The 21,717-nt window shown below is 38.2% G+C and overlaps 1 protein-coding gene across 2 annotated transcripts in view; it reads right to left on the bottom strand.

Annotated features, from left to right (window-relative positions):
- Positions 1-196: 196 nt before the first annotated feature.
- LOC137287357 (sodium-dependent multivitamin transporter-like) overlaps positions 197-21,717 on the bottom strand; it is a 32,260-nt gene continuing 10,739 nt past the window's right edge. For both annotated transcript variants that reach the window (XM_067819611.1, XM_067819612.1), the window contains 14 exons: positions 20,154-20,219; positions 19,942-19,993; positions 19,726-19,793; positions 18,105-18,259; positions 13,627-13,767; positions 7,246-7,375; positions 6,819-6,907; positions 6,472-6,587; positions 6,172-6,239; positions 3,513-3,599; positions 3,186-3,364; positions 2,677-2,777; positions 1,848-1,963; positions 197-1,352 (listed from right to left, as the gene is read on the bottom strand). In XM_067819611.1, coding sequence (XP_067675712.1) covers positions 1,308-1,352; positions 1,848-1,963; positions 2,677-2,777; positions 3,186-3,364; positions 3,513-3,599; positions 6,172-6,239; positions 6,472-6,587; positions 6,819-6,907; positions 7,246-7,375; positions 13,627-13,767; positions 18,105-18,259; positions 19,726-19,793; positions 19,942-19,993; positions 20,154-20,219 — 1,413 coding nt within the window. In that variant the 3' untranslated portion in view covers positions 197-1,307. The remainder of the gene's footprint in view (positions 1,353-1,847; positions 1,964-2,676; positions 2,778-3,185; positions 3,365-3,512; positions 3,600-6,171; positions 6,240-6,471; positions 6,588-6,818; positions 6,908-7,245; positions 7,376-13,626; positions 13,768-18,104; positions 18,260-19,725; positions 19,794-19,941; positions 19,994-20,153; positions 20,220-21,717) is intronic.

Raw genomic sequence — 21,717 nt, 5'->3', positions numbered from 1 at the left:
ATGAGACATCTATGGGTGATTTACAAGGATCTAAATGTGATTCTTGTAACGTTATGAAGAAAAAGAACTTTGAATGAAACTGTGAATACCACTTATTGTCTGACATTGAAACCCTCAACAATCTAACGCCGTACAGCCAGAAAACTAAACATACAAGTCAAATATTTAAACATTAATCAGTCCTATAAGTCTGATGTCTGAATAAATCATATTTATTTATTACATGATGTTTTACAAACAGAAAGTGCCATAGCAACAAACAAAATAACAGGATATCCATCAGTCACGCACATAGCGTGACAATGTATGATGCAGACAAATCCCACTCAAGTACTTTCCAATGGATGCCCGCTGACAGGGGAAAACATGTCTCTCAGATGTATTGCTTGATAATGTGAGGTCCGGAGTATAATGAGTGATGGCGAAAAGTTTCTGTGCTATGTCACAATAACATTTACTTCTGGGTTTGTGTGGCGAATTATACATGAATGTTGAGTCGATTGGATATATTGATGTGTTGCTTCGAGTTATAGTTGTATAAATGTGCATATGTCTCATCGATGTTGACACATATGTATGGGTTACATCGAGTTAAAGGTGTATTCATATATAGAACGTCTTACATAGATTTGTACAGGTCATTGGCTCCCTCCCTCTGCAAGCTGCCAGCGTTCTGCTGTTTATTTTGTTGACAGTTACATAGACATATTCTTTCATACAAATGCACAAAATCAGTGATTTACAATGTGATTTCATTCCAAACTATGGAGCATTTGGATGTTTTCTTCTGAAGGAGATGTTGTGGGAGCAGAGAAACGAGTTCCCAAAGAGTTCGAAGAAAGGGTTGTTTCTCGGTTCCTATGACATCTTCCTGTTCAATACAAAACATCCAAATATGTGTTATATCCACTCCTATCCTGCATTAATCTGTTGAATCAGCTCTGCGTCAATCCTTGGCCGAGATTCATACATATACACATATAATTATCTTAGATAACCACACTGGCTAATACTATGTTTAGTTGTGAATGAAAGCTCTACTATGAGAAGTGTACGTGAGGGGGCAGTACGTGAGGGGTTCATCCCCGGCGTGTCAAGGTTGTCTGATCACAGATCAGTCGGCTCCGGCAGAATGTTGGCGACATGATATTATACAAAGTAGCAAATGTCGTGCCAGTCCAGCTAGGCCTCGAGAATATGGTGGACTTGAGATGGACTTGAGATGGACTTGAGGTGGACTTGAGGTGGACCTGTGTCTGCTGGACGATTGAGGTATCATCCGAGCATTTCCTGACGTCAGTTTCGCCTCACACTCCTTCACTCATTTCCGTTACGTCTATATGATGTGGTCCCTGTACACAGAACATGTTCAGTTACAACACAGTAACACCCAACACTGGAACATTGTAAGACTATGACATTAAATACTAGACTTTGTAACACTAAACACTGTAAAGACTGAAACATAGCTGTAACACCCATCAATGTAACATTTAACACTCACTACTGTAACACTTAACAGCGTAAAAGTCAACACTGTACACACAACACAACGGCACGTATGGTATAGTAACGGCACGTATGGTATAGTAACGGCACGTAACGTGTGGTATAGTAACGGCACGTATGGTATAGTAACGGCACGTATGGTATAGTAACGGCATGTATGGTATAGTAACGGCATGTATGGTATAGTAGATGTTATTTATTCATTAGCCTTACTGGCTGGGAAACAGTACAATCGGTGTTCAACCCAGGACTCTCTGATGAGCGTAGACGTGTGTTTCCTCTCACAGACTGCGGTTTTTCATTTGTTAACAGCATAATCTCCCAGTAGAGATACGTACCTCTGCTACAGGCGCATATTCCAACTTCTCCTTGACTGTCTTTGGAAGACATGGACAGAGCGAGCGAATGACTGGGAAGACCAGTTTAGGGTCCGTTGTAACCGGCTTCCCATAACCTATAAGGACGGGAAATACTGTCTTATCCTTACTTTGCTCTTCCTTATTTACCAGTTCTATTACCCACTGCCTCTTGCTTGTCCTTTGTCATGTTTATCACACAGAGATTCTGTGTTTCTGACCTGTAGGTCAGAGGCCCGTACGCCATAACAGGTGAGTGATACACGCGTGTTGACACTGCAAAAACTTCTTTTAAGCTGCGGTTTCAAACAGGTTCATGAACAGTAAACAACTGTGATAAAACTTCAATAAATGCGTATTTTCCTCCACTTTCCAAGGAGAGAGTGACTTGCACTTGCAAATAATTGGCGTTAAAAGTAGCAGGTTGATTTCGTTAGTGACAATTCGAATAAAAATTATGTCATTTGCAACGAAATGTATCTGACGTTAAACAAGGTAACGCAATTTAAACGGCCTCGAGTGTATTTCCATACAGCTAGGGAGATTTCTAAACCATTCAGTTGTATAATTATATTTCAAACAATGACGTAGATTTTACAACTTTCTGGAAATAGTGTTACGAATAGCTTTACCTTTCATTAATGAACTACTTCAAAATGTTGTGTTCATTACGAACTTGACATCCATAAAACTTTCTCCCTACCATACCGTGTCTATTCCATGACCTGGGCAATATTCCACTGAGAACCAGCTGTCACGCAGTAAGATACAGAGCATCTTGACAAACACGGTATATTTGTAAATGTCGTACCTGTAATGAGGCTGACAATTATACCAACGATGACGCAAATAAAGGCTCCCGTGGCTGTGTAGTTGAAGAAAGAGAGTTCATAGATACCGAGACCTTTGTCCCTTAAAGGAAACAGTATTGCTTAAGCATTGATGTAGAAAAACAACAAAGCAACTGTCTTGTCATCAGATGAGTCAACAAATTACAGCAAAACGTCCACACAATCAGTCAGATAATTAGTTATAACCTAACTGATTATAATAGTGGGGCTTAATCTCGAAAATGTCTTGTACAACTAGATCTAAAGAAAACTAAACACTTTGCAAATCACGAATTACACAGATAGCATCCACAGACATTCATCCTATTTCTCTGGTACTTGTACTTAGCTGAAAATATAGCTAACTATCGACTTTTAGTCCAAAGAAAAGACTTGCAAGATCTTTCGTATGGTACTCTTTCATGCAAGCCCCTTTTTTGCCAATGTTTTTATGTGTCAGTTGAGACGCCGTATCAGATACGTAACCTACCTTTCGGCATGTGTGGTGTTGTTGTTTGTCGGTGTTGTGGGCATGGTGGAGTTGGTAGCGTTCCAATTGCAGCCGTGAACAGAGAATTTAGACATGGGAGTGATGATGTTGTGGATGAAGGCTCCAACTGCAATCCACATGAGGATGATGACGCCGGTCACGTAGCCACCGAGAGCCCCCTTCAATTGTAAGTGAAACTAGTGTGTGGTGGCTCAGCTCAGTGGTCTTCGAAGGAAATGTTTAAACCTTTACATCAGAACCCCTTTCCTTATATTGCAAAGGGAGCACATTACTTACTCCCGAACACAAAATAACTGAATTTCTAACCCATCTATTGGCTCTGGGGAAGAACATTCCAAGTATGAAGACTCCAAACACAGGTCCGTCCGTAACGCTGAAGGCCACGTAGGAGAGCTGCAAAACAAAACAGACCAAGTCATAGGTGTCCTAGATACCAGTGACAAGAACAAGCACCATCTTAGTTGTCTCAATGACGTATTACAATACCTGCCTAATGTAATACCATCATTACTATAAGAACAGACCAAGTCATAGGTGTCCTAGCCACCAGTGACAAAAACAAGCACCATCCTAGTTGTCTCATAGACGTATTACAATACCTGTCTGATGTAATATCATCATTACTATAAGAACAGACCTCGTCATTGTTTTCCTGCCAGTGGTATTACAAGAAATGACCATCAAATTTTAGGGTGTTCCCATAATTTTTCTTTGCAGTATACGTATTTATTTATATTGATTTTGATATTGTTATTTTCATAATGAGCTGGGGACCTTTAGAACCACTCACTCTAACAACTTACGTGCGGAGAATCCACAATTTAAATACTTTACGAACTGTTCTGATTGGTTTAAAGTTTACCAAGAAGCTTGACAACATATCCCATTGGTTGTACGCTGTCGTTCATGGGTGGCAAAGGAACTCAGTCATTTCAGCCTGTTTGGCAACTTCAGGAGAAGCGGATTTGTTTTGTTTTGAGGAAATTCAAGGTTCACCTTTTGTATTATAATGTATTTCATGTAATGTAATATAAATGTAGAAAGTGCTAAAATATTTCAGTTGATTCGTGGTATATGAACGTATTATCGTTGTAATAATGCAATGGCGAGATAAATATTCTTTAATATCTTAGTTAGGTATTTATGTAAACCATTGACTTGAAGATAATTTGCTTTGCACTCATTATCATCATGCATTTTATCCCAGTGTTTTTTCGTGAAATACAATTGGAATTTAATTCCGTTCATTACATATTTCGGTTACTTTCTCTACAGCATTTATATGGTCGATGTTGTGTTTAGATACATACTCATACCACTGACGGCGTTCAGTTGAGGAAACATCAGGTCACCTGCCCACAGGTGGTTAGTGATTATACTTTGGTAGTTTCTATTCGTAACGTTATTTACCATAATTCTAATAATGTGAAATAATGTGTAAAATAATATAAATATACATACTGAAGAGAAAAATCACCCTACCAAACATTTTGCCAGATAGGTTTCATCATAATTCCAATTATTTTCTGTACTTTTTATACTTTACCTATCTAACTATTCTCGAAACTTTTGTAGCTCTACGAACTTTTTAAGTCCATTCTTAAGACATTGGCTATGATCAAAGTTAAGATTTCATAGGGTTACGAGCGTTTCGAGAATGGTTTGTAGCCATTTGTTTAGAAAATATGGTTTCAGATTCTGTATCTGATACAAAAACATGTCAAAACGCAGTTACTTGAGTAATGATGAGCGTATTTCATCAAAATGACAATGCACGTGCATCCCGAGCTGTCATCCATGTAAGAAGAGCCACCGAACATGTATGAACACTGTTGCGACACGAGTATCAAGAGAACAAAGAAGAAGACTGAATACTGCGAGACAGGTTGCAAATCATTTTTCTGTTCATGTTAGACACAATACACCACCTACAGCAACGAGTCCAAGCCACTGGAAGCACAGGCGACTGTCCTCGCAATCGTTTCGCAAGAGCCACAGAAACCTCACGGACAATCTTGGCAATCACCAGAGACCGCCTACACAGTGCGGAAGCGTTTGAGGTCAGAGAAAAGTCAGATGTCGCAGACCTTGTGTCCGATCCTCACTGTGGGCCACACACCATCGGAATTGGCGTCCAGAGAGAGAGACTCGTGGGGAGGTCCAAACAGATTGGTGTGGAGTGCTATTGTTCTCAATCACAAACTAGGAACTATGGTGTTGCCGTATATCGGTCCTGTTAGAGGAAATGGGGTACCATCGTCCCACTACACTGATCAAATGCTCAGACCCTTGCTTCAACCCTTAAGCCAACAGACCACTTGTGGGATTCACAGGAAGCTCAATGATGTGCTGCCAAAGATGACACCTGTAGATGAACTCTCTCAGACGCATCACCGAGTCTGGCTTTCCATAGCCTCCATGAGCAGTCTCATCCACTCCATGTACTTGATGATACATCGCCGTTGTCAACGCTCAGGCACTGTCGCGCCACCTGTCGTCATTTTCACTTGTAATTGTCAGAAATTTGTCACTAAGTATTGATGATCAAACGTGCTAATATTGAAGTCTTTCCGGCACTTATTAGGCTATTTACATGTGTTTGAATTAAACTGATTACCAATTTCAAAAACGGAGTGATGTTTAAATGGGGCTCAGTGTAGCTGCAATGTATAAATATTGCAATGAGACTACTGTCATTATTTGTGTCGCCTATGTAACACTTTATCATAAAATGAGAGAGTGCGTATAGTTTTACGTCGCTTTTAGTAACTTTACCATAAAGACATGTTTCATCATTGATGTTTGCTAAACACCACCTGGCTTTTGACATACAATACCGAATTCCGCCCTACTGTTGCACCTTTGTTGAATGGTGACTGACAGAGTATTATCACTGGATTTGCTGACCAAGACTCACTATTTGGACACGAATTTGTGAGGCGTTATATAACGTGCGGTAGTTCACCTGTAACACCGACCCCAACCGTGAAGCTGCGAACGCTAATCCGACACTGATAGCTCCACATACTGCAGCTGAAACACACGATACATGCAGAACAGGACCTAACACGTAACACAGAAGGGAGTACATGTGACTCGATACGTATAAAATATTACACAACATAGTATATGTGACACAACGCAAAAAACCCATGGTCGTTGACTGGTGACATTTTATTATTACTACAAGAACAGACAGCGTCACCGACTGGCGTCATAGCATTCTTGCCACAAAAACATAGCACCTACTGACACTAGCACCTACTTGTAACCTTGGTGATGACACTTGCTGTGAAGTTGTTGATGCTACAGCTGCAGAAAGGTCTGATGTAGTCCTGTAGCACAACCGCCGACACAGCATTCATCCCGGATGAGAGAGTGCTGAAAGTGATGACTGGAGGTAACAGGTGGTAACATTAAACCTTAGGGTGAAGATGTCAGACTACATTGTATGTTATGTTAAGAGACTGTTGGAAGTGATGGCTAGAGATAACAGACTGTTATTGCATGTTTCATATACACATGATCTTGCATGTTGTATATTCTCATGTGATATTGTTGGTCCCGAGGCTGACATTGTATGCTGTATATACACATATGATATTGTTGTACCTGAGGCTACCACTGAAGATACAGGAGAGGAAGATTCCAGGTAGACCCGGCAGATGTCCCAAGATGTCCATCACGAACAGAGGCAGTAACTGCAAAACATAAAACAGGTGGTGATTCGGATTGCAGATATTAAAATGTTCTTTTCGTCTGGTTAAGAGGCCATGGAGATGGACGGGTCATCAGGCCATACCTGAATGTACTGGTCTTGAGAACGGGTCATCAGGCCATATCAACATATACTGGTCTTGAGAACGGGTCATCAGGCGGTGCTTGGTCAGGTCCCATAAATGTACACGTTAATACCAAGAACATTAAACCTGAGAGAATAACGTGACTTCTCAATGGAAGCATACACTCTACCACACCCTGTCACTCCATCTACAAACAGGTAACATTCTGGTGTCATGGTATTTGTACATTTCCTCACCTCGTCCGTGTTGCTGACGAGGTTGTAGTGGAGAGGGTTGCAGTCTTTGTAGAAGGCGAACAGTAACACCCCGACCAGACAACACAGACTGACAATCACGACCAGCTGGAGGCCGCTCAACCACATGGCTCTGGAAGACAGAGCATAATTGTGTTCTTGGATGTTGCTAGGTGTATCTCGCTATGTGTATGTTGCTAGATGTATGTCGCTATGTGTATGCTGTTGGATGTGTGATGCTAGGTGTATGTTGTTGGATGAATGTTGCCAGGTGTATGTTGTTGGATGTATGTTGCTATGTGTATGTTGTTGGATGTATGTTGCTAGGTGGATGTTGTTGGATGTATGTTGCTATGTGTATCTTGTTGGATGTATGCTAATAAGTGTATGTTGTTGGATGTATGTTGGTAGGTGTATGTTGTTGGATGAATGTTGCTAGGTGTATGTTGTTGGATGTATGTTGCTATGTCTGTTGTTGGATGTATGTTGGTAGGTGTATGTTGTTGGATGTATGTTGCTATGTGTATGTTGTTGGATGTATGTTGGTAGGTGCATGTTGCTAGATGTATGTTGGTAGGTGTATGTTGTTGGATGTATGTTGGTAGGTGTATGTTGTTGGATGTATGTTTCTATGTGTATGTTGTTGGATGTATGTTGGTAGGTGTATGTTGTTGGATGTATGTTGGTAGGTGTATGTTGTTGGATGTATGTTGCTATGTGTATGTTGCTAGATGTATGTTGCTAAGTGTGTGCTGTTGGATGTATGTTGCTAGGTGTATGTTGTTGGATGTATGTTGGTAGGTGTATGTTGTTGGATGTATGTCGCTAAGTGTATGTTGTTGGATATATGTTGGTAGGTGTATGTTGTTGGATGTATGTTGCTATGTGTATGTTGTTAGATGTATGTTGCTAAGTGTGTGCTGTTGGATGTATGTTTCTATGTGTATGTTGTTGGATATATGTTGCTATGTGTATGTTGTTAGATGTATGTTGCTAAGTGTGTGCTGTTGGATGTATGTTTCTATGTGTATGTTGTTGGATGTATGTTGCTATGTGTATGTTGTTGGATGTATGTTGCTAAGTGTATGTTGCTGGATATATGTTGGTAGGTGTATGTTGTTGGATGTATGTTGCTATGTGTATGTTGTTAGATGTATGTTGCTAAGTGTGTGCTGTTGGATGTATGTTGCTAGGTGTATGTTGTTGGATGTATGTTGGTAGGTGTATGTTGTTGGATGTATGTCGCTAAGTGTATGCTGTTGGATGAAAGTTGATAAGTGTATGTTGTTGGATGTATGTTGCTACATAAATGTTGTTGGATGTATGTTGCTATGTGTATGTTCTTGGATGTATGTTGCTATGTCTGTTGTTGGATGTACGTTCGTAGATGTACATTGTTGGATGTATGTTGGTAGGTGTCTGTTGATGGATGTATGTTGGTAGGTGTATGTTGTTGGATGTATGTTGCTAGGTGTCTGTTGATGGATGTATGTTGGTAGGTGTATGTTGTTGGATGTATGTTGGTAGGTGTATGTTGTTGGATGCATGTTGCTAGGTGTATGTTGTTGCATGTATGTTGCTATGTGTATGTTGCTGGATGTATGTTGGTAGGTGTATGTTGTTGGATGTATGTTGGTAGGTGTATCTTGTTGGATGTATGTCGCTAAGTGTATGTTGTTGGATGAATGTTGATAAGTGTATGTTGTTGGATGTATGTTGCTATATAAATGTTGTTGGATGTATGTTGCTATGTGTATGTTGTTGGATGTATGTTGCTAAGTGTATGTTGTTGGATGTATGTTGCTAGGTGTATGTTTTTGGATGTATGTTGATAGGTGTATGTTGTTGGATGTATGTCGCTATGTGTATGTTGTTGGATGTATGTTGATAGGTATATGTTGTTGGATGTATGTTGCTAGGTGTATGTTGTTGGATGTATTTTCGAAGGTGTATGTTGTTGGATGTATCTTGCTATGTGTATGTTGTTGGATGTATGTTGGTACGTGTATGTTGTTGGATGTATGTTGCTAGGTGTATGTTGTTGGTTGAATGTTGCTAGGTGTACGTTGTTCAATGTATGTTGATAGGTGTATGTTGTTGGATGTATGTTGCTAGGTGTATGTTGTTGGATATACATTGCTAAGTGTATGTTGTTGGATGTATGTTGGTAGGTGTATCTTGTTAGATGTATTTTGGTAGGTGTATGTTGTTGGATGTATGTTGCGATGTGTATGTTGTTGGATGTATGTCGCTAAGTGTATGTTGTTGGAAATATGTTGGTAGGTGTATGTTGCTATGTGTATGTTGTTGGATGTATGTTGGTAGGTGTATGTTGTTGGATGTATGTCTCTAAGTGTATGTTGTTGGATGTATGTTGCTAGGTGTATGTTGTTAGATGTATGTTGGTAAGTGTATGTTGTTGGATGTATGTTGGTAGGTGTATGTTGTTGGATGTATGTTAGTAGGTGTATATTGTTGGATGTATGTTGCTACGTGTATGTTCTTGGATGTATGTCGCTATGTGTATGTTGTTGGATGTATGTTGGTAGGTGTATGTTGTTGGATGTATGTCGCTATGTGTATGTTGTTGGATGTATGTTGCTATTTGTATGTTGTTGGATGTTTGTTGCTAAGTGTGTGTTGTTGGATGTATGTTGGTAGGTGTATGTTGTTGGATGTATGTCGCTATGTGTATGTTGTTGGATGAATGTTGCTAGGTGTATGTTGTTAGATGTATGTTACTATGTGTATGTTGTTGGATGTATGTTGGTAGGTGTATGTTGTTGGATGTATGTTGCTAGGTGTATGTTGTTGGATGAATGTTGCTAGGTGTATGTTGCTAGATGTATGTTGCTATCTGTATGTTGTTGGATGTATGTTCCTATGTGTATGTTGTTGGATGTATGTTGATAGGTGTATGTTGTTGGATGTATGTCGCTAAGTGTATGTTGTTGAATGGATGTTGCTAGGTGTATGTTGTTGGATATATGTTGCTATGTGTATGTTGTTAGATGTATGTTGCTAAGTGTGTGCTGTTGGATGTATGTTTCTATGTGTATGTTGTTGGATGTATGTTGCTATGTGTATGTTGTTAGATGTATGTTGCTAAGTGTATGTTGTTGGATATATGTTGGTAGGTGTATGTGGTTGGATGTATGTTGCTATGTGTATGTTGTTAGATGTATGTTGCTAAGTGTGTGCTGTTGGATGTATGTTGCTAGGTGTATGTTGTTGGATGTATGTTGGTAGGTGTATGTTGTTGGATGTATGTTGCTAAGTGTATGTTGTTGGATGTATGTTGGTAGGTGTGTGTTGTTGGATGTATGTTGGTAGGTGTGTGTTGTTGGATGTATGTTGCTATGTGTATGTTGTTGGATGTATGTTGGTAGGTGTATGTTGTTGGATGTATGTCGCTAAGTGTATGTTGTTGGATGTATTTTGGTAGGTGTATGTTGTTGGATGTATGTTGGTAGGTGTATGTTGTTGGATGTATGTCGCTAAGTGTATGTTGTTGGATGTATGTTGCTATGTGTATGTTGTTGGATGTATGTTGATAGGTGTATGTTGTTGGATGTATGTTGGTAGGTGTATGTTGTTGGATGTATGTTGGTAGGTGTATGTTGTTGGATATGTGTTGGTAGGTGTATGTTGCTGGATGTATGTTGGTAGGTGTATGTTGTTGGATGTTTGTTGGTAGGTGTATGTTGTTGGATGTATTTCGTTAAGTGTATGTTGTTAGATGTATGTTGGTAAGTGTATGTTGTTTGATGTGTGTTGGTAGGTGTATGTTGTTGGATGTATGTTGCTAGGTGTATGTTGTTGGATGTATGTTGGTAGGTTTGTGTTGTTGGATGTATGTTGGTAGTTGTATGTTGTAGGATGTATGTTGCTAGGTGTATGTTGGTGGATGTATGTCGCCATGTGTATGTTGTTGGATGTATTTTGGTAGGTGTATGTTGTTGGATGTATGTTGCTAAGTGTATGTTGTTGGATGTATGTTGCTAAGTGTATGTTGTTAGATGTCTATTGCTATGTGTATGTTGTTGGAAGCATGTCGCTAAGTGTATGTTGTTGGATGTATGTTGGTAGGTGTATGTTGTTGGATGTATGTCGCTAAGTGTAAGTTGTTGGATGTATGTTGGTAGGTTTATGTTGTTGGATGTATGTTGGTAGGTGTATGTTGTTGGATGTATGTTGGTAGGTGTATGTTGTTAGATGTATGTCGCTAAGTGTATTTTGTTGGATGTATGTTGGTAGGTGTATGTTGTTGGATGTATGTCGCTAAGTGCATGTTGTTGGATGTATGTTGCTATGAGTATGTTGTTGGATATATGTTGGTAGGTGTATGTTGTTGGATGTATGTCGCTAAGCGTATGTTGTTGGATGTATGTTGCTAAGTGTATTTTGTTGAATGTATGTTGGTAGGTGTATGTTGTTGGATGTATATCGCTAAGTGCATGTTGTTGGATATATGTTGCTATGTGTATGTTGTTGGATGTATGTTGGTAAGTGTATGTTGTTGGATGTATGTCGTTAAGTGTATGTTGTTGGATGTATGTTGCTATGTGTATGTTGTTGGATGTATGTTGCTAAGTGTATGTTGTTGGATGTATGTCGCTAAGTGTATGTTGTTGGATGTATCTTGCTTGGTGTATGTTGTCGGATGTATGTTGGTAGGTGTGTGTTGTTGGATGTATGTTGCTATGGGTATGTTGTTGGATGTATGTTGGTAAGTGTATGTTGTTGGATGTATGATGGTAGGTGTATGTTGTTGGATGTATGATGGTAGGTGTATGTTGTTGGATGTATGTCGCTAAGTGTATGTTGTTGGATGTATGTTGGTAGGTGTATGTTGTAGGATGTATGTTGTTAAGTGTATGTTGTTGGATGTATGTTGGTAGGTGTGTGTTGTTGGATGTATGTTGGTAGTTGTGTGTTGTTGGATGTATGTTGCTAGGTGTATGTTGTTGGATGTATGTTGGTAGGTGTATGTTGTTGGATGTATGTCGCTAAGTGTATGTTGTTGGATGTATTTTGGTAGGTGTATGTTGTTGGATGTATGTTGCTATGTGTATGTTGTTGGATGTATGTTGATAGGTGTATGTTGTTGGATGTATGTTGGTAGGTGTATGTTGTTGGATGTATGTTGCTAAGTGTATGTTGTTGGATATATGTTGGTAGGTGTCTGTTGTTGGATGTATGTTGGTAGGTGTATGTTGTTGGATGTTTGTTGGTATTTATGTTGTTGGATGTATTTCGTTAAGTGTATGTTGTTAGATGTATTTTGGTAAGTGTATGTTGTTTGATGTATGTTGGTAGGTGTATGTTGTTGGATGTATGTTGCTAGGTGTATGTTGTTGGATGTATGTTGGTTGGTTTGTGATGTTGGATGTATGTTGGTAGTTGTATGTTGTTGGATGTATGTTGCTAGGTGTATGTTGTTGGATGTATGTCGCTAAGTGTATGTTGTTGGATGTATTTTGGTAGGTGTATGTTGTTGGATGTATGTTGCTAAGTGTATGTTGTTGGATGTATGTTGCTAGGCGTATGTTGTTGGATGTCTATTGCTATGTGTATGTTGTTGGAAGTATGTCGCTAAGTGTATGTTGTTGGATGTATGTTGGTAGGTGTATGTTGTTGGATGTATGTCGCTAAGTGTATGTTGTTGGATGTATGTTGGTAGGTTTATGTTGTTAGATGTATGTTGGTAGGTGTATGTTGTTGGATGTATGTTGGTAGGTGTATGTTGTTAGATGTATGTCGCTAAGTGTATTTTGTTGGATGTATGTTGGTAGGTGTATGTTGTTGGATGTATGTCGCTAAGTGCATGTTGTTGGATGTATGTTGCTATGTGTATGTTGTTGGATGTATGTTGGTAGGTGTATGTTGTTGGATGTATGTCGCTAAGTGTATGTTGTTGGATGTATGTTGCTATGTGTATGTTGTTGGATGTATGTTGCTAAGTGTATGTTGTTGGATGTTTGTCGCTAAGAGTATGTTGTTGGATGTATGTTGGTAGGTGTATATGAAAGGGTGGTTACAGAATACAAGATCTAGTTTGTCTAGAAACGAACGATTTTTCTCAGCACTGTGATGAAGCGTTGCAGGTGGGGAAAATGAATTCGATTGGGATGTCAAACGAAAAACGGCATTCTTTTCGTGGGTATACAACATTCCTTTCAGACTTCAGAGTATAGTATCTCATTCATAAGTCACGGGATTAAGTTTCAGGCAAACGGATGATCAGTTATCTCTTCAGGTTTCTGTGAAGAAACCAGTGTCGAATAACCTGGAATGGATTAAAAAAATACGCCTGCATTTACAGAAGGTAACCAACGCTTTGCACCAAACACATGTTGACTTCATGGATGATCACTGACTTACACTTGGGCCTTTCTCAGCGTGTGGCAGGCAAGGAAGCGCTGCACCTGACTCTGGTTCGCGGAGTAGTAGGACATCCACATTATCCCGCCCCCAACAACCACAGACCAGAAGGAGGCACGGCTTCTCGGGTCCATGCTGAAACTAGTCAGGGTTGGGTGTAAAGATTGTTTTAACATATTCTAAAGTATTCAAGCATTTGATTCACGCGTTTGAAACTCCGAGAAGAGCCACCCAGAAGCAGCATGTCATCGAGTTTCAAGAAAACAATTATTGTATATGCTCATCTTCACTTGACAGTAGATCAGTTGTCTGTGAAGGTGCATATTTTCCCCTTCAATAACCAGCCTGCGCCGGCTTTGGTAGTGTGACCATTGAATATCACGTTCACTGTCTTGGCACCTAATATTGCTGTTGAGTATCAGTAGCCATTGCAGCTGAGCTGCCAATGAATTTTGCCCTGCCACACAAATGTTTGAATACTGTCCACTATTCTGTATTGATTTGGAAACTAAGTTATTTGATGACTCATTTCTAACACTGATTTGCGGTATATACAAGTATGGATATATATATGTTAGAAATGAGTCATCAAATAACTTAGTTTCCAAACTTAGTTTCTTAGTTTATATATATATATATATATATACCATATTAAACATATTAAGTACGAGGTCAAGCTGTACATGTGGTTAGCGCCTGGAGCCTGTGGCAGATCGTGCTTGTGGTTCATCTCAGTTCAACAGTGTATGTCTTAGTGACATGTCTATGCCATTCCTGTCATGGCGAGTATAGTCACCAAGGCCTCGAGTACAGCATGGAATATCTCCTACAGTCACATTACGGCCATGTCAAGTTAATGTCCGGTTATCTTTCTTAGTCATCCTGGTATGGAATGCATTGGGTGTCGTTTCAAACCGTAGATGGAACTCAACCCTATGATGTTTATGAATTTGCACTTTATTAAGTATTATCCAAAACAGTTCGCCCGCTATTTGGTTCTATTTACCTTCTGTTTCTTTTAACACATTTTTTTCTATTTATGAAGAAAAAAAGGTTCCCGTGATATCACAAGTATTTTTTGTACAAGCTCTCTCACAAGCATATCATGAGAGCTTCTACCTCCATTCAGTTTGCACCGATACCACAGTGTCTAGACAATGTTATGTATATTGATAGTTCTCATAACCATTGACTACAATGGATAATGTTAAGAAAATCAAAGTTATCTCAGCTAATTGTAGAGGACTTGCAGACAAATCTTAAAGAAAAGAATTAATGGTCATACACCGGAAAAAGCTACACTTAGTCATATGTCTGCAAGATATTCATATTGATGACCTTTTAAATCTAAATCCAGAGAAGTGGCCATTCTCTTTAACAATGATCTTGATCTTAAACTACATAAGACCTTAACCGATGAAAATGGAAATTACATAATTGCTGATTTAACAATAGAGGTTAAGAGACCAACGCTAACTAATCTCTATGGTCCTAACAGTCATTTGTACACTAATCTGTTCAAAACTATTCTAAATTTTGAGAACGATTCTCTGATAATAGTTGGAGAATTTGCTAACTCGTCCAACAATTGATCTTGAGAATTATAAACATGTAAACAACCCTAAATCAAGAAATACTGTTTTAGAATTTATCGAATCTTAAAACCTTATTGATGTTTGGAGCAGTATGAATGATAAATGCAGAAAGAAATCCAAGACAACAAGCTAGACTTGATTTCTTTATTGTATCAGAGGATATATTTGATATAACTTTAGATTCAGACATTTTGCGAGGCTATAAAAGAGATCACTCAACAATAACATTAACCTTTTCAAACACTTTAGGCCAGGAACGGGGGACATGGATATTGGAAGTTTAACACGTCATTGCTGTTAAATCCTGAATATGGAAACTTAGTCAGATCTATTTTAAATGACACAGTTCTTAAATATTCAACAGACAAAACCGATGATTTTTATAACACTGGAAATAGTATACTTACTATTTCTAACTCTTTATGTCTGGAAACGTTATAAATGAACATTCGAGCAAAGACTATATCTTTTCATCCTACTTGAAGAAAACAAAAGTAAAAATACAGAACAGTTAGAATTAAAAATAAAACAGGTATAAGATACTTTTAGAAAAAAAAAACTTAGAAAAAAAATTTCAAAACATACATGAACTTTTGAGTGAACTATCAAAATATAAAAGAGAAATGGAAGAAATTAAAAAAGAGGAAATGAAATTCTTTGGTACGAAGAGGGAGACAAACCTTGACAATATTCCTGCCACCTGGAAAAAATCTCCCCAAAATCAATCAACAAGTTAGTAACTAATGATCATAGTGAAATTACTGACAGCAAGTCAATGCTGAATGTACTAAAACTATTTTACAAACATCAGTATGCCTCTCACAAACAATATGAGGATGAAAATTGTTTGAAGGATATTAATACTCCAGCTTTAAATCAAACACAGAGGGACTATCTTGAAAGAGTAATCAGTTTACGTGAAATTAGTGTACAGAATGAAGAATAATAAAAGCACAGGGATTAATGGTTTTCCTATTGATTTCTTTATTTTGGGGGGAAGGAATCATAGACATGGATCTATAGATCCATTAACGATTTATTATCCTAGAATAAATGTTTGCAAATTGGAAAAGAGGTGTTATTATCTGTATTCCAAACCCCTATAAGGATAGAACATTACTTAAAAACTGGAGACCAATCACTTTACTTAATGCTATTTACAAAATCATCAGCTACTATATAGCACACAGATTACAAACTACTCTAGATGAACTCATTCACTCTAACCAAACTGGTTTTATACCAGGGAGGACAATTAGTGAAAACTGTTATATGATATTATGTTTGAAACAAAGAAACAGAACATCCCTGGTTTGCTAATCCTTACTGATTTTGAAAAAGCGTTCGATTCTGTTTCAAACGATTTTATCAATCTAGTCCTCCATAAACTTGAATTTGGCCCCCAAATGATAGGATGGATAAATACTTTAACTTGTGAAACAACATCTTGTGTCATCCAACATGGTAACCTATCTGAGTTTTTCTTCAAATGAAAGGGGCTGTACACAAGGAGACCCTCTATCCCCATGTCTTTTCCTCTTTGTAGATGAGATTCTTGGTTGCATGATAAGACATAATGAAAATATCAAAGGTATAGTTATTTATGATAATGAATATAAACTGAATCAATATGCTGATGATACTGAACTATTTCTGAATGGGACTGAAGAGAGTTTGCCCACTGCAATAGACACAGTTACTACTTTCTACAAAATGTCAGGTTTGAAAATTAATTTGGATAAATTAAAAGCAATAGGGATTGCCTCAAAAGCTAAATCTACTGATATGGCATGTAATGATCTAAAGGTTGAATGGGTAGTTATTGAATTCGATGTACTAGGTATTAAATTTACACCAGATCCTGATGACCTATGGTAATTAACACTAGAAAAAGACTGCAAGAAATTAATAGTCTCCTAGCATCTTGGAGAAATAAAGATTTAACACTTATTGGTAAAATAACATTAATAAAAACTCTAGCAATCTCCAAATTGGCTCATATTTTCAATTCCCTGCCCGACCCACCAAACATCGACTTACTTAACTCGAAAGAATGTTTTTTAAAGTTGTTTTGAATAATAAGAATGACAAAATATAGAGGAACATAATAAAAAATAACTATGAAGAAGGAGGTTTGAGAATGATCGATATTAAAACATTTATGGACGCTTTGAAATTATCTAGGTTACGATGATATTTCGGAAAAGGTGATGAGGAAAATCCACGCAACACACCTTTCAAAGACATTTAATTTAGGAGCAAATTCTGATGCCTACATTAAGACTGAAAACCCTTTCGGGCAGGATGTACTAAAAGTATGACAACTATTTCACCAAAAACATTATATTGACCCACATAACATCAATGAAATTCTATCACAGCCATCATGGTTTAATCACAATTTCAAAAATTCATCAAACTATATAACGAACTGGGCAGGTAAAGGGATTATTAATACTAGGGATCTCTGTGATGAAAATTGGATTATTGTCATTGGAATCTTTAAACGAAATATATGGTATCCAAGGTATTTTTGGATTATAGATCTTTACTACATATATTTCCAGACTCTTTGAAAAATACTCTAAAGGAATGTCATTTAATGCCAGTCAGGGGTTTAAGTACTAACTATTGCCAGATTTGCTTCATGAAAACATCTAAAGGATGCAGAACTTTTCATGATAAACACATTTCCAATGATATATACCAAAGTGTCTGTTTAATGAATCGATGACTTCATGTGTTCTCGATATATATATTATGCCATATGTATTACGTTTAGATATTGGACTGGACGAAAGTGTCGCTGTCCTATTCAGTTTTCAAAGTTTTCAAGGGGAAAACCCAAATAAGAAAAAACAACCCGTAGGACGTTCTCCTTACTCATGGAAGTAGATTCTGGAGTTCTCGCTTGCAATGTCCCAAGCCCGTCCAAATCCACCGATCGTGATACAGCCTTGTATAAAGACCAACAGAAGACCTGCGAGGATGAGCAGTGCCTGGAAACTGTCCGTCCACAGAACAGCCTTCATACCACCCTGAAGATGTAGATGATCATGTGAACATATCCATATTTCGCATACATGCATAGTAAACAGCTGAATGAATCATGAAATAGATGTGTAGTACTATATACTTTCATAAGTAACGTTTGTCAGCCAGGGATGTGAGATACGTCATGTTTTTTTCTGGAACCACGTGGCACAAATCACATTGAAATCGTCACAGCTGTTGCAGCAGTAGCGGTGATATCATGATAGCCCAGTATGCTCTCGATGTAGAATTCCTTTCATTTGATTATCATCGGCACCTACTCCGAATTGAAACAATGAACACCTCAGTAGTCACGTCAGCTTAGTTTATCATCATGGCTTTAATAAAGTTCTCCACTGGGAACGATCATGCTCAGATGTCATGTCAGATGTTTTTCAGCATGGTTAAGATTAGCTTGTCTCAGGCAATATCTGAGGGTTTCATCAGACTTTTCAGGGTTGCCATTTGCCCTAGAGATACATTCGTTGTGCTTTTCCCCCAATCCCAGATCAACCACTGCGTACCACAATGTACGTGTTAGTTATAGGAGAGTCTGTTTTGTTCTGCAAGGGAACAACAAAACGCATAAATGATGAATGTTTGTTTTAAGCAGACAATACGAACATGTTAACGTTGTTCAACATTTTCATGAAATATACTGTGACGTACTTATTCTTACCTCGCGCATGTGTCCTTGTCAGGAACGATAATTCTAAATTCTGAGTTCCAGTCAAAAACAGGCAAAATACACTTATGAAGAACTAAATTAACATCAAAATAGAAATTCTGCATGTTATTGTTTTATTATTATTAATTTAAAATATCGTACAAGTCGGTCAGCACGGTCAATTCTTCAAAAACTGGATGAAATATTACGGATGAACGTGGTGGTATGAAAATAGTTGCGGCTTCCAATGACAGTGCACCAATGTACGATCAACCAATGAGCACTAGGAATCATTAAATCGTTTACTGTGCAAGTACCAAAATAATATTGCAAGTGATCTTCTCGACCGTATAGGTGATAATCATTTGTTGCTGCTAGATGAATAACATAACTGATGCTACCTTCACGACTGTTGCAGTAGCTGCTACTGAAAATGTCAACAACCCACTTTGGATCTTGCACTGCCGTTATTACGTTGAAGTGAGCGCTATCTGTATTGATTTGTAAACCTAGTTAATTTTATAATAAAACTGTGAAACGCCAAGCAGAAACCAGCATTCTTACATTCCACAGCTGACTGACACATGGACTTGTAGTGTTGTGCACTCACTTGTCACCTCTGTATATTCAGCTGTGGCACTGGCATGCCGTTGCCCACTATCACTTACATGTGTGCATTCAGTTGTGCCATATGTGTCTATAGCAATCTTTAGCGTTCCCCATGTTCAAGACAGGCATCCGTATTCAAGACAGGCATTTCTGGTTACTCACCTGTGTTAAAGGCATGCATTTCTGTACACTCACCAGTGATGTATACACAGTGACCAGACATCCCACCGTAAGAATGGACAGCCATAGTTCCATGCCGCTTACTGTAACAGTAGAGAAATATCAAGTGAATATCATTTCGATATTGCTGCACAGTAATGGTTAGTTATATGTCAAGCTTTAATTACACGGAGTATTTCATCACATACTTTGTAGTTTTGTTGGGATTAGCGATTTCGGAAGCACACAAACCTGTTTTCAGTGCGAGCGAAGGAGCATATAGCACGGTTCCCATATAGGACATCTGAAAAATGACCAACGTCAGTATTCATTTGTGTTAAAACAAAGGGACCAACAGTCACATCCGTTGTTTACAACACTCAGATGACGTTGGTGGTGCTGACGAACCATAATAACTATGTCTGACTTTTCGGTGGCTTCGTAAACAAATATCACTTACTCACCGTTTGGATTATCCAGCTGGATGACACCAACACCCGGACACTTCTCCCATATCTCATGTCCACATACTGAAAGAGAAATGCCAGGTACATATACTGAAAGAGAAATGTTATGTCCATATACTGTCATGTCCGTTATACTGAAAGGGAAACGTCATGTCGACATGATGAAAGGGAAATTTTATGTGAGTATACTTAACTGCTGATTTGTTATTCGCTGAAAGAGAAATGTTATGTCCATACACTGAAAGAGAAATGCCAGGTACATATACTGAAAGAGAAATGTCATGTCCGTTATACTGAAAGGGAAATGTCGTGTCCATATACTGAAGGAGAAATGTCATGTCCGTTATACTGAAAGGGAAATGTCGTGTCCATATACTGAAAGAGAAATGTCATGTCGACATGATGAAAGGGAAATGTTATGTGGGTATACTTAACTACTGATTTGTTATTTGCTGGTTTCAACATTATCTAAAGCAGCAAGAAAGAAATGATTAATTTAAGTTCACGAAATGGGATAAAACTCTTGAACAATTTCACGCTACTGCCGCAGGAACTGATAACATTAAGAATCAACTCCTGAAGTACTCACCAGAGTCCTCTTTAGGTACCCCTTTTAAATATTTTGATAGTATTTGGACTTCAGAAGAATTTCGCTCTTTATGGCGTGATGTTATAATTGTTCAATTTCCTATGCCTAGTCGTCACCATACCGATCCTTCAAATAACTGACCAATTTCACAAACTAGCTGCGTTTGCAAAACCATGGAGTGTATAATAAAAAAAAACGATCAGGCACTTATTCTACTTACTGGCATAAAATGTGGTATATGTAAGAAAGAGAAATAAAGATTTACAAGATTTAGCATGACATACCAGCGAAATGTGTTTTGTTTGTCTGTGTGTGTGTGTGTATGTGTGTGTGTGTGTGTGTGTGTGTGAAAAGCTAAGACCCTGTGCTTAAATGGGTTTGTGTGTATTAGAGTTATGCAGTAACTCCTATTATAGAACTAGAAACCAACCGAACATCTAAGAGAATGTGTTGATGCATGCCCCACGTAACCCGACTGTCCACCTCACGTGCATGTCGACGGGGAAACTAGGTCAGAATAGTGACGACGACGTCGTTGGATTAGGTTGAGTTCTAACTTCTTTAGTTGGCTATACAATACATGATTTCATATTGCTACAGTTGGTAAAGGGTATAAGACAAAAGGTATAACGATTCTCCTCTGAACCAGCAAAATACAAAACAGACAAGTCTATAATATTCAATAATATATTGAGCAAACAATGAGCAAGTTCCAGTGAATCACAATACAGATTTCAAATACAATGCCACTGAATCACAAGTCTTAGGCAATGGGTCACAAATATAAAAATTTAACTCGCCCAAATCTTACAAAGAGAGAGCAGAAATACTCAAATGAAGTTTGTCTACTAAATAAGTAGTCAGACAGACTGTTTTTATAGATGGTGATGTAGATGATTTATACATATTGGTATATTATTTAGATCTAGGATGATATTATTAATAACAGGTGACTAAAGCGTTTTACTATTA

This window comes from Haliotis asinina, chromosome 6 (genome assembly GCF_037392515.1).
Source record: "Haliotis asinina isolate JCU_RB_2024 chromosome 6, JCU_Hal_asi_v2, whole genome shotgun sequence".
In the NCBI taxonomy this organism is placed as follows: domain Eukaryota; kingdom Metazoa; phylum Mollusca; class Gastropoda; order Lepetellida; family Haliotidae; genus Haliotis; species Haliotis asinina.
The sequence above is the reverse complement of the archived record's forward strand: the minus strand, read 5'-3'. Positions and strand labels throughout refer to the sequence as shown.